The sequence below is a fragment of the Lutjanus erythropterus genome, chromosome 14 (assembly GCF_056507025.1).
Source record: "Lutjanus erythropterus isolate fLutEry1 chromosome 14, fLutEry1.hap2, whole genome shotgun sequence".
In the NCBI taxonomy this organism is placed as follows: Eukaryota; Metazoa; Chordata; class Actinopteri; order Lutjaniformes; family Lutjanidae; genus Lutjanus; species Lutjanus erythropterus.
The window spans coordinates 70,890-82,500 of record NC_139330.1 but is presented as its reverse complement, the minus strand read 5'-3'; the positions used below and the strand labels follow the sequence as shown (position 1 = coordinate 82,500).

Below are 11,611 nucleotides of genomic sequence, written 5' to 3'. Positions count from 1 at the left end.
TTTATGTTGTGTGTGTGTCTGTGTGTGTGTGTGTGTGTGTGTGTGTGTGCGTGTGTGCGTGTGTGTGTCTGTGTGTGTGTGTGTGTGTGTGTGTGTGTGTGTGTCTGTGTGTGTCTGTGTGTGTGTGTGTGTGTGTGTGTGTCTGTGTGTGTGTGTGTGTGTGTGTGTGTCTGTCTGTGTGTGTGTGTGTGTGTGTGTGTGTGTGTGTGTGTGTGTGTGTGTGTGTCTGTGTGTGTGTGTGTGTGTGTGTGTCTGTGTGTGTGTGTGTGTGTGTGTGTGTGTGTGTGTGTGTGTGTGTGTAGGGTCAGAGAGAGTCAGGTGTTGTTTGTCGCAGGTAAAACAAAGGGCTGTTTCTATCCTCCTCCATACCTGGATGACTACGGCGAGACAGACCAGGGCCTCAAGTAGGTGTTCACACACACACACAGACACACACACACACACACACACACACTGTGTTTACCTGTTTATTTACCCGTCCACCTGTGTGTGTGTTCCTGCAGGCGGGGGAACCCCCTCCACCTGTGTGCCGAGCGTTACAGGAAGATCGAGCGTCTGTGGCGTCAGCACGGCGTCGCCGAGGTCATCGGTCACGCTCAGGAGGCCAATCAAACGCTGGTCGCCATCGACTGGCAGCACCTGTGATATTTGGCTCCACCTGTGGCTGAAGATTGACTCTTTGCCCCGCCTCTTTTAGTAACAACTCCTTCCTCTCAACCAATCAGCTTCCTGCAGCCCAGTGCTGAGCTCAGATCAGCTATCAGGGATTTTTTTAGTTTCTGTTTCATGGAGGCTCCTAACCTTTGACCTCTGACCAATCAGAGAGAGGCAATAAAAGTGACTCCACCCTCTCTGCTCTGGACGTTAGAAAAGTTTCTTTTTAGAGTTTGACTTAAAGTTTTCTTCACGTTTGAACTTTAGTTTTGGGAGATTTTTCTGTGAATCTTTAAAAACACGTGAAGTTCTGCAGGAACACACCAAAGTGAAGCCCCACCCACCTGCTGCTGTCATCACAGAATGATTGACAGGTCACCTCAAGCATTTTTTCATATGATTTTTTTTGTTTGTTTTTAATAAATTTAAACCTCTTTTTCCTCTCGGCATGATGGGAAAATGTTTCAGATGTCCGAGTCTCTGCCCACATACAGGTGTGTTGAACAGGTGTGAGGTCATTAACCTGACAGTCTGTGATGAACAACTGCATCTGAGCTGAAGCTAAAGTCTCAATCAGAAGTTCCATTAAAAAGACACCAGAGATTTGATTGATTATATATCATTAATTATTTTTATTATTATTGTTTACAAACAGAACAGAAACAGACTCTGGAGGCTTTTATTGTGAAATCTGTTCCTTGTTTGATGGTTGAATTTGAAGCGTTTCATGACAACAGACAGTTCAGTGCGTCTCCTGCAGAAAGTCTCATGAGTGATCAGTGAAAACAGGAACATTAAAGAGACAGTTCACCCAAAAACAAACGTCCCTCAGTGTCTCGTCCTCCTGTTCTGATGTGAGGATGATGAAGATGATGAAGGTCTGGATTTTATCTGCAGTTCAGTTTTCTGCTGGAGCTCCAGGAGTTTTATGATCTTCATCATCCTCACATCAGAACAGGAGGAGGAGACACTGAGGGACGTCACTTTAATAATGATCACATGACTCCTCTTCTTTGTGTCTTATTGATCAGTTTGACAACATATCAGAGCACATATCAGATCCACGTATTGATTAGGAATGAAAGGCTGACACCGGTCAGTTTTTTAAGGTTAGATTTGTTGTTTTAACATTTTATTTAAAGAGCCGTGTGTGATGTCACTTCCTGTTTTGTTTTTTAATTGCTTTGAGTTTGTGACGTGAGAGAGAAACAGAAACTTGGTGAACAGACAGAAATCTCCTTTATTTATTTATTTATTAGTTTGTTATAAAATCCGATTTCAGTTTCTTTCTGCTGATTGTTTTTTTTTCACGTTTAAATAAAATGAGATTTTGAGACGTTCACAGCATGTCGCCTCCTCACGCTGCTTCATTTATCACAGCTGACTTGTTAATATGTGAATTCTTGTATAAATGACTTCATGTACAATATTGTATAAGAATAACAAAACCAATAAAAACTTAAAAACAAATTCATTTTTCTGTCTGTCAGCCAATCACATCCTTCTGCTCTCAGTCTCAGCGGTTTGTCCTGATGGTGGCGCGAGAAAACGGAGAGGATTCAGATGTTTATTCAAATATTATCAGATTATAAGCAACACTAAAGGTAAATACACAAAAATACACACTAATTGAACCAAAATAAAAACTGTTGAATTAAAGTGACGCACAGATGAACTTCTTCACTTGTCTGACGTAAATATTTAAATTAATGAATGTAGCTTCAGTCTGCCTTCCAGTTATTGTCACAAAAAATATCATTTTAATCTAAGATTAGTTCTAGTCTGAGCTGTTCAGTAAACTCAATCTAAATAAGAAATAACAGATTAGAACGGTGACCTAAATTTAAAAAATACATAAATTCAAAATTCAAATACTTTCAGGACCCACAAACTCTAAAACGGGAAAACGTCAATCGCTCTGATTCGTTAACAAAACATTTCAATGTTTGTCCAAAACTAAAAACTTAACTTTTTTTTTTTTAACACAGCCTTTAAAATTCACAGAGAAAATACAGATCAAACAAAATCCTCTTACAGCTGTTCGACCAGACAGTTAAACTCTGTCAGAGGTTTTTCCTCTGAGGCTCGGTGAATTTTGAAGGCTGGTGTCTAAACTCCCAGCAGTCCCTGCTGCAGAGCAGCTGACACCACTGAGACAGAAGCACCGGAAGACTCGTCTCTGACGTTTCTGACTTTCTTCTGGACAGTGAACTTGAGATTCAAAGACAGAACCCTCAACTTCTAAACTTCTTAGCAGCTGTCAAACTATTTGAGTTGTGTTTCCGGTGCTGGAGGACTCAGGACTCAGGCTTCAACCAGGAGACGACAGGAAACCAGTCCACACCTGCGTGTCCGTGTCAAACACTTGATCGCAGGTTAATCACTGATGTTATTGAGTAAATATGTCAAATGTAAATAAAAACAGAATACACTGATTTGCAAAAACATTTCGACCCAAATTCAGTTGAATACAGTTGAAAGACGAGATTTTTCCTGTTCGAACTGATAAGCGTGACTGTTTTTTGTAAATGTCCAGTGATTCTGTCGGGACAGACTGTGAGGTGAAGGTATGACGGCTGGGTGGGACGGCAGACTCATCTGAGATGGACTGATGCAAAGTGGAAAAGTGTGCTGTGGTCTGACGAGTCCACATTTCAGATCGTTTTCATAAATCATGGATTTTACACAGCGTCACAACTTATGTTGAATTGGGGATGTACTTCCTGTGGCTGGGGCTCACCTGCAGGGAGGTGACACAGGTGAGGTTCTGTCAGCAGAACTGAACTCTGAGCTCTGACAGGCCAAGAAGAGGAAGCTGCTGCTGCTTAACATCAAACCAATTAGCAGTAAGTCGGAGGATTAGAGGCAGCGGCTGATCTGCTGGTAATGGGATCAGAGCTGATCGGAGGTTTGGATGACGACTCGCAGCTCGCTCACATTCACACCTTTTCTTCTACAGCCGAGCGCTGAGCCTCATCTGATCGGTTTTATGTGAATATTTGGTTGTGATTTGATGGCAGACCCCTCTGCCCTCCCAGCAGTATGGACTGTCCTGACCTGCCGCTCGGCATTATGGGTCTGAAACCGGGAGTTCTGGTCAAGTCACGTTCTGCTGTTTCTTGCTGGAACGGATTAAAACTCTGAAACTCTGACGGATTTTCGAACTGCTTCTTACTGATACCTGACATTCAGTGACTGTTGATTTCAGTTGAGTGTTTGGAAATACATCAAGAGGCTAAAATGCCTTTCATGCCAGTGAAGTTCAACCTGCAGAAGCGGGTGAAGCTGGCTCAGGGTCTGTGGATGATCTACTGGCTCTCGGTCATCGTAGGGATCCTCATCTTCAGTCTCGGCATCTTCTTCAAGATCGAGTTGCGGAAGCGAAGCGAGATGATGGACAACAACGAGAGCCATTTAGTGCCCAACCTCCTGATCCTGGTGGGTGTGTTGGCCTGCGGGGTCAACGCCTTCGGTGGGAAGGTGTGCCACGACTCTCTGGACCCCATCAAGTTCGCCAAGTGGAAGCCGATGCTGAAGACATACCTACTGATGTGCTGCGGCTTCAACGGGCTGCTGCTGCTGACGGCCCTGCTCTGCTTCCTCATGCAGTTTGCCATGTACCTGACGCTGGCCGAGGGCCTGAAGAACAGCATCAAGTTCTACAAGGACACGGACACGCCGGGACGCTGCTTCATGAAGAGGACGCTGGACATGACGCAGATTGAGTTCCGCTGCTGTGGCAACAACAACTTCAGGGACTGGTTCGAGGTGCAGTGGATCAGCAACCGCTACCTGGACATGAGCAACGACGCAGTCAAAGAGTGAGTAAATGGGCCAAAAGCCGCACCTGTCGGTCAGTTATGTCTGTAACTGGTAGTCCAGTGGCAGAAAATTAATCAAATGTGATCACTGATTAATAGTCAAGTCAATACTCTGCTAAGCCTCAGATGTTCTCGTTCTGTTTGACATCACAGTAAACTCAACCTGTTGGGTCAAACAAACTTGCTTGGATGACCGATAAAAGAGAAAGTTGTCAATCCAAAAGGCTGACAGCTTTATGTGTGTTGGTCTCTGAGAAACAGTTTGACCAACGTGTCATCCTGTCAGGAGCGTCAAGCTGTTTACTGGCTCCTCTGGGTCTCATGAGACTCAGTCCTGATCAGGATGTTTAACATCCAGCAGTTCTGATTTCACTTCAGTCTTGTGGGTCATTTTCATCTCTTGCGGTCATTGACAGTACAAACTGGGATCATCTCTAAGCTTCCTAACGAGATGATTCAAACCTCTAACAGCAGCTGAATCACACTGTAACTGAACTTTCAGCAGGTCGTCACACGCAGTTTTGTGAAAAGGGGTCAGTGGAGGATAATTGAGGGACTTAAGGAGGTAAAAGTTACCGTGCGGGAGGTCGATGTACCAGCTTCTCCTCCCTAATCTATAATCTGCCAGGATCTGATTTCCACCTTGCTGCAGCTTACACACCCGCTAACATGACAAGGTTAAACTGAACCCGGCGAGTGAGTGACTGTTTGATTCTCTGCTGAAACACACTGAGCACAGAACATGTGATCATCACAGACATGCTGGAAAAGACAATTGTCAGATAGGATCAATAATCATCAGCTTACTGCAAATCATAGATTAATGTTTGCGTGTCTTCATGCCGTGTTTCTGTGTTAATGCACTTAAGAGATATTACTCTCTCTCTCTCTCTCTCTCTCTCTCTCTCTCTCTCTCTCTCTCTCTCTCTCTCTCTGAGATGATTATTTCCCATCATCCAATTTTAACCTCCTGTCAGCCACAGGCCACACCCACTTCATGCTCCTGTCAATCACTCTCAGGCTCCAGCCCCTCACAGGAGACATCACAAAGTGTCCCATAACAACCTTTTGTTCAGTCAAAATTAAAAAAAAAAAGATCTGCAGGTCAGTTCAGTTTTATTTTTTAAAATAATGAAAACGTTCTTTGATATGATTATCTACATCTGCAGGAAACATCATCAGTACGTCTCTGAATGTCTCCAGAGGACGAACCCGTTAGATTTGAGTCCATGAACTTTCCTTTTGCTCCATCCTTGGGACAACTTTTATCACTTTTCAGACTTGAAGAAGTGATAATTCATCAGGATGTGTGGAGGTGCAGACTCTTTAACCACAGTTAGAACAGGGAATAGCACAGCAAATTTAGTCTACGTCATATATTTTGGTCCTATAGTCTTCTAACATTGCTTCCTCTGTTATGGATTCTGTGGCTGTCTGTCCACTCAGAGGTCAGCTGACCTCTGAGTGGACAGACAGGGTAAATTCTCTGGTGAAAGTTCATCCCATCAGTTAACAGTACAGATTCCACTGGAGTGACTTGATTTCTCTGAAATCTTAAAGGGTGTGATCGTGTTATGCTGATGATGCTGATGTTTATTATCCGCAGTCTGACTTTGATGAGCCTTTATTCAGTTTTTTATTCTAGAATAAAATACAGCGTCTCCCTGTGATTGTTTTCTGTCTTTGTAGTTGTTTGTTAACATTACTTGTTGGAAAATCTGTCTCCTTGGACAGAGGCACTGGCCCCGGGGCCCGAGGGTTAGGGTTAGGGTTCCAGTAGGCCAGTCTGACATCATCAGGCAGTGACCTCTGACCCCCTGTAGAGTCCAGTAAACATGAACTCTGTCTTTGTCCTGCAGTCGTGTTCTCAGTAATGTGGAGGGGAAGTACCTGATGGACAGTGTCCCGTTCAGCTGCTGTAACCCCGGGTCCCCTCGGCCCTGCATCCAGCATCACCTGACCAATAACTCTGCCCACTACGACTATGACCACCGCATTGAGGAGCTCAACATCTGGACCAGGGGCTGCCGCGAGGCCCTCTTCTCCTACTTCAGCAGCATGATGACCAGTATCGGCGTGCTCGTCATCGCCACTATCATCCTGGAGGTAAGGGTCCACCCGCAACCCACTGCAGCCGATTGGAATCCAGCCTGGGCTTATAAACCCTCTTCTTCTCTTTGTCTCTGATAATGTTGTTCCACTAAATTAGCTCTGGTTCCTGAACCGGTTCTGTTGAAGATTCTTGAACTCGGTGCTGTCTAGTGAACCGGCTTGTGTCTTCATCAGTTTTGAGTGGAACCACGGTCAAGAATGCGTCATCATCAGTGGGTAGAATAACCACCAGTAGAATAAGATGTGCTCACTTTGGTTCTAGAGGAAAACTGTTGCTATGTTTTGGTTCCAGCTGAGAACAACCTTTTCAGGTTCTGAACTAAATGATTTGGGTAATTTTGGCTCCACATAGTTCCAAATCAGGGCCAAGATGTTGGTGGAAAAGACCTGTGGAAGTTTCAGATTGATACAGTCAGATGGTTAGCTTAGCTTAGCATGAAGACTGGAAACAGCTACTTTGGCACCTGTCCAAAGGTGCACCTCTCAGTGATGAACATTTATATCTCACCTGTTTAATCAGAAGAAAAACTCAAGTGTAAAAATGTCAGTTTGGAGTTACATGCCAGACTATTTCTTAGCTGTGACCAGTAACTTCCTGGTCTCTACTGGTTGCCTGGCAACTGCTCAGAACCAAGAAATACTCCAGCATATGACCTCCAATTTTTTTTGTTCAGGTTAAAACAAACCAGATGTACCATATTACAGCCGTATGTCTCGTTGTGAGAGGAAACTCAGTGTTTCTTTTTTTTTTTTTTAAATCCAGTTTCAGTTAGAACCTTATTGGTCAGCGAGTAAACAACCAATGAAATGAAAGTCTGATGAAACCCGAAAACAACCTGCGACAGAAAAAAAAACTCTTCCTGATTGTTGTGTTCTTCTCTGCAGGAGAACTTTTGTCTGTTCACACAGAATTCATAAAAAGTCTTTATGAAAAGTTTATTTTTACAACTTGGTGACAAATTAAACCTTTAGCACACTTTACTTCTGCACTCACACTGATGATGTGTAGACAGCTGTAATGAAAGCATTTGATTGGACATGAGGGTTGAGGCTACAGAAAATATGCTACCAAGGTAAAACTGGGAGTTAAATCTGTCTCGTAGCTGCTGCTGTTTCTAATCTCTGAGGACTTTCTCCTGGAGGTGAACGAAGGATAAGTTCTGTTCTTAATCTTCTGATTTAAAACAAGATAATCGCAGCACACCTGCAGTAAATTAACCAATGTGACCTTAAATGCACCAGGTTAACAGCATAATTGATTAGCAAGTGATTAGCGTTAACGTCGCTTCATGACAAACAAAACCAGGCTCGGCTCTGCAGACTGATGACATCAGACTCCTTTTTTTTTTTTTTTTTTAAATGACAGGCATTTCAAAGTCCAGAAAAACCTGGAAAAATATATTTCACCGTTTCTGAATAACAAATTAATTTTCTGTCAACTTGTGATCTGATCATTTTTTGTGTTGTTCATCAGTTTGTGTAACGTGTTTTGGATTTTAAAGTTGAGCCTCTGATCTGAGGTCTGTGGTTTACAGAAACATGAGCACACACTTGTTGACTCGTGCTGCTGTGACTCAGGACTCGGCGTTGGATCGGGTGCTGAGGTTGCGGCGTGTTAAGCTGCCGAGCAGTGGTTAGGCTCACTTAGGATCAGGAACTATTCTGGGGGGGTTAATCTGCCCGCAGCAGCAGCAACAGGTTGCATTCTGGGAAGCTCAGGATGAGGGACAGTTCCTGAGAATGAAAAGTGTTTCGTTATGTGGGTCAAAACAACAAGTTTGACCTGAAGCATGACGACAGGTGACAGATTTAGAAACAACATCCTGAACTCAATCACTCTGTTTGTAGGAACTTTCTGTTTCGTTCTCTTCACTGAAGCTTCCTGCATGATGCACCTCAACAGACCAATCAGCAGCCTTCCTTCATAAAAACAATGTCATAACCAATCAAACCAAACCTCAACCAGCAGCCAACTTCTTTACTAATAGACTCAGATCTGTGGGACCCTGTTCCCCCTCATGTCGTCTTCTCAGGCGAAGCTTCAAGCCGGACTTCTGTCATCAACTTCATATTGAACATTATCAAACTGTACATTGATCCAAGAAGCCTGATGGGAATAATCAGTTTGAACATGTAGTGTGTATGGAGTATTATACTCACTGAGTACTCATCCTGACACTAATATAACTGTGAGGGAAGAAGAGAACGAGTTGGTAATAACTTTAAAAGGGACTGAAATGACACTAAGTATTTCTAAATAACTGAGTATATTTTTAATAAGTACAAAGTACAGCAGTATTATTACTGGGCAACAAGGTCAAAAAATGAAGTAAACAGTTCTGATTATCACAACAAGTTATATTCATTAAAAAATATGTATATACAGAAAATAATTTAGTATTACTATTACTTTTATGAAAAGAATCTTATTTTACTCAGAAGCGAGTAACTACAGCTCTCAGCTATTAAACATCATGAAATTACAATAAATTATTCTTCCTCTTCCTCTTCCTCATCTCTCTCCTCTGGTCTGGATCCACAGATCCATGAAGTACTGAATGCACCCCCAACTCGTAACGCCTCTAAGCACCAGGTGTACTACTTTATCTCTCTGTGAGACGGAGCAGTGATCATGAAACTGTAGTTTGGCCATTTTACTTTAAGTTTATGTCACTGATGAGCAGCGTCAGATCATCAGGCAGGGTCCTCCAGCCTTCGCCAAATACTGTAAGTCTGGGAAACATACTGTCCAAACCACGACCCGAATAAAGACACATGATTCTGCAGCCTCTGAATGCTGCTTCTCTGAGGCCAAATTGGTCCCAGGGGACGGGCCAGAACAAAACCAACCTCATGAATCAGGATAAGAGGAGCGACGTCTGGTCGCCCCGTGGGGCTCAGCCTGGAAAAATCAACATGGTACCGCCGTCCTGTAGACCCATCACCCAAACTAGGGGTCAGGTTTTCAAGCTGCGCAGCAGACAAAGGTCTCACATACCAGGGATGTGGAACGTCTCCTCTCTGGTGGGAAAGGAACCACAGCTGGTGCAGGCAGATGCTCCTTTGTATCTCCTGGACACTTTCCTTTGGAAGTACGTCCTGCTGTAAGGGGACCTTGGGGCAAATCCAGAAAGCTGGAAGATTCTCCCAGTGGCTACAAACTGACTGGCTGCTAGACTTTTATTGTCAAACAGTAACATTATTGAGGTTTATTGAACAACGAACAGCACCTTGATTTTACTTGACAGTCGTTCCAGACTGGGTTCAATCCTCCATCAGTCTTCTCTGGCAAAAATGTCAACATTGCCGTCCTCAAAGGAGTGACCATTGTCCTTAAGATGTGGGTCGACTCAGCAGTCGACCCACATCGTATTGGATGTCCTGTGCACTTGTGCAGCTGTTGTTCTAGTTCCTGAACGTACAGGTCTGTGCATCCCTCGGTACGTTGGACTGTACACACCACATCGTTCTACTTGTGCCAGGATGTTTTGTCACACTGGCACAAACAGAACAGCGGCCAATGTGGGTACCACCCTGGATGGTTAAATACCTTGAATGCTCCACTACTCAAACAACTCCTACCAAATACCTTTGGCTGGATGACTGTAGATCTTCACGGACATACAAGACCAGAACCTCAAGTCACTACACAGGAACCAGGTTTCTGATACATTGTGGTGGTTCTTGGGTGACTTCAAAAGTTTAGTGGTCATGCCAAGCTACCTAAGCTATCCATCCTGAAAAATGAAACCAACACTCAGGTGCCATAAACTGCTGCGCCGCCAATGTCCACTTGAGGCTCCAAAAGCAAGTCAGTCCCCATAGATCCCCAACTTTACAGCGGAAATAAACATGTTTATAAAACAGTTTCCATTTCTAAAGCTAATTACCCCGTTCATGTCAGCTGTACGGGTGGTGAATTTTAGGTAGCCACTTCATTTCAGCTCCACCCACACCCCACCTCTTTGCCTATTTTTGAATTAGCCGGGAGTTAGCTGAGTCAGGCACTGCCAAGATGGATTCAGCCGGAGACGCCACACTGAGCTTCACCATAACTCTTCATAAACCTGCGGGGGAAACACAAAGACGAGGGCCGTGCCCTTTACAGTCTTTAGTGGCGGGTGGTGCTTAACTTTATCTTGCAGTCGAAGCAGTAATCTGTAAGACACGACTAACACTGTCATCGCTGCCTGCTGGACTGGAGTGCAGATGCTCCCAAGAAAATGGCCACATGGCTCTAACACAATAATGACGTGATAAGATATACGTGACATGTATACTAACCCTGTACATGTGTGTATGTGTGTGTGTGCGTGTCAGTCGGTAGACATGGCAGGGTTGAAGTACCTCACCACGGCTCTGGAGACGATGGAGGACCCGGAGAACCCGGACTGTGAGAGTGAGGGCTGGTTGCTGGAGAAAGGGGTGAAGGAGACATTCAGTGATCTGCTCGCCAAGGTGAAGACGCTAGGGAAGTCCAACCAGGTGGAGGAGGGTGGGGACGCACAGGAGGCCGCCACCTGAGATCCCTGCCCACCACAAAGGACTGAGATGTCCCCCCTCTCCTCCCTCATCTCCACCCGCCTCTCCCACAGAAACCAGAGAGCGAGAAAGGAGAGGTCCTCTCTACCTTCTGTACATACGCCATCGTACATGTGTTAAAATACTACAACATGAATACTACACACACACACACACACACACACACACACACACACACACACACGTTCAAAGTGAACAAGTCATTTAAAGTTACTGTGAATGTCAATATTTTCCATTCTGTAAATATGTTGAACAGAGTTTATTTTTAAACAGGAGGAACAGAAACCTGCTGCTGTAAATAAAACATCTGGGTCGGGATTTTAAATCATACACAAATATTAAATTAACCCCTCCTTATTAATGCTTCCTGTCACACATCATCAGGCCTGAAAGACTTGATGCCGGAGCCCGACCGATACATCGCCACTGATCTCTGATCAGCTGACATCAGCTCCTCAAACAGATATTGAAAAATCTTGAAA

The 11,611-nt window shown here is 44.1% G+C and overlaps 2 protein-coding genes across 3 annotated transcripts in view; both read left to right on the top strand.

Moving 5' to 3' along the window:
* The window catches only part of ubr2 (ubiquitin protein ligase E3 component n-recognin 2), a 32,623-nt gene extending 31,372 nt beyond the window's left edge, over positions 1-1,251 (top strand). For both annotated transcript variants that reach the window (XM_084735292.1, XM_084735291.1), the window contains 2 exons: positions 303-404; positions 504-1,251. In XM_084735292.1, coding sequence (XP_084591418.1) covers positions 303-404; positions 504-645 — 244 coding nt within the window. In that variant the 3' untranslated portion in view covers positions 646-1,251. The remainder of the gene's footprint in view (positions 1-302; positions 405-503) is intronic.
* Positions 1,252-3,460: 2,209 nt separating this feature from the next.
* Positions 3,461-11,611, top strand: prph2b (peripherin 2b (retinal degeneration, slow)). Its single transcript, XM_084735276.1, has 3 exons — positions 3,461-4,475; positions 6,335-6,581; positions 10,908-11,611. The coding sequence occupies exons 1-3, from the start codon at positions 3,895-3,897 to the stop codon at positions 11,109-11,111; spliced, it is 1,032 nt and encodes a 343-aa protein (XP_084591402.1). The 5' UTR covers positions 3,461-3,894; the 3' UTR covers positions 11,112-11,611.

Bases quoted from the DNA above. Each gene is read 5' to 3' on its own strand.
- prph2b (XM_084735276.1), top strand. From the start codon at position 3,895: ATGCCTTTCATGCCAGTGAAGTTCAACCTGCAGAAGCGGGTGAAGCTG. The intron at 4,476-6,334 runs GTGAGTAAATGG...TTTGTCCTGCAG, and splicing joins AGCAACGACGCAGTCAAAGA to TCGTGTTCTCAGTAATGTGG. The intron at 6,582-10,907 runs GTAAGGGTCCAC...TGTGCGTGTCAG, and splicing joins TCGCCACTATCATCCTGGAG to TCGGTAGACATGGCAGGGTT.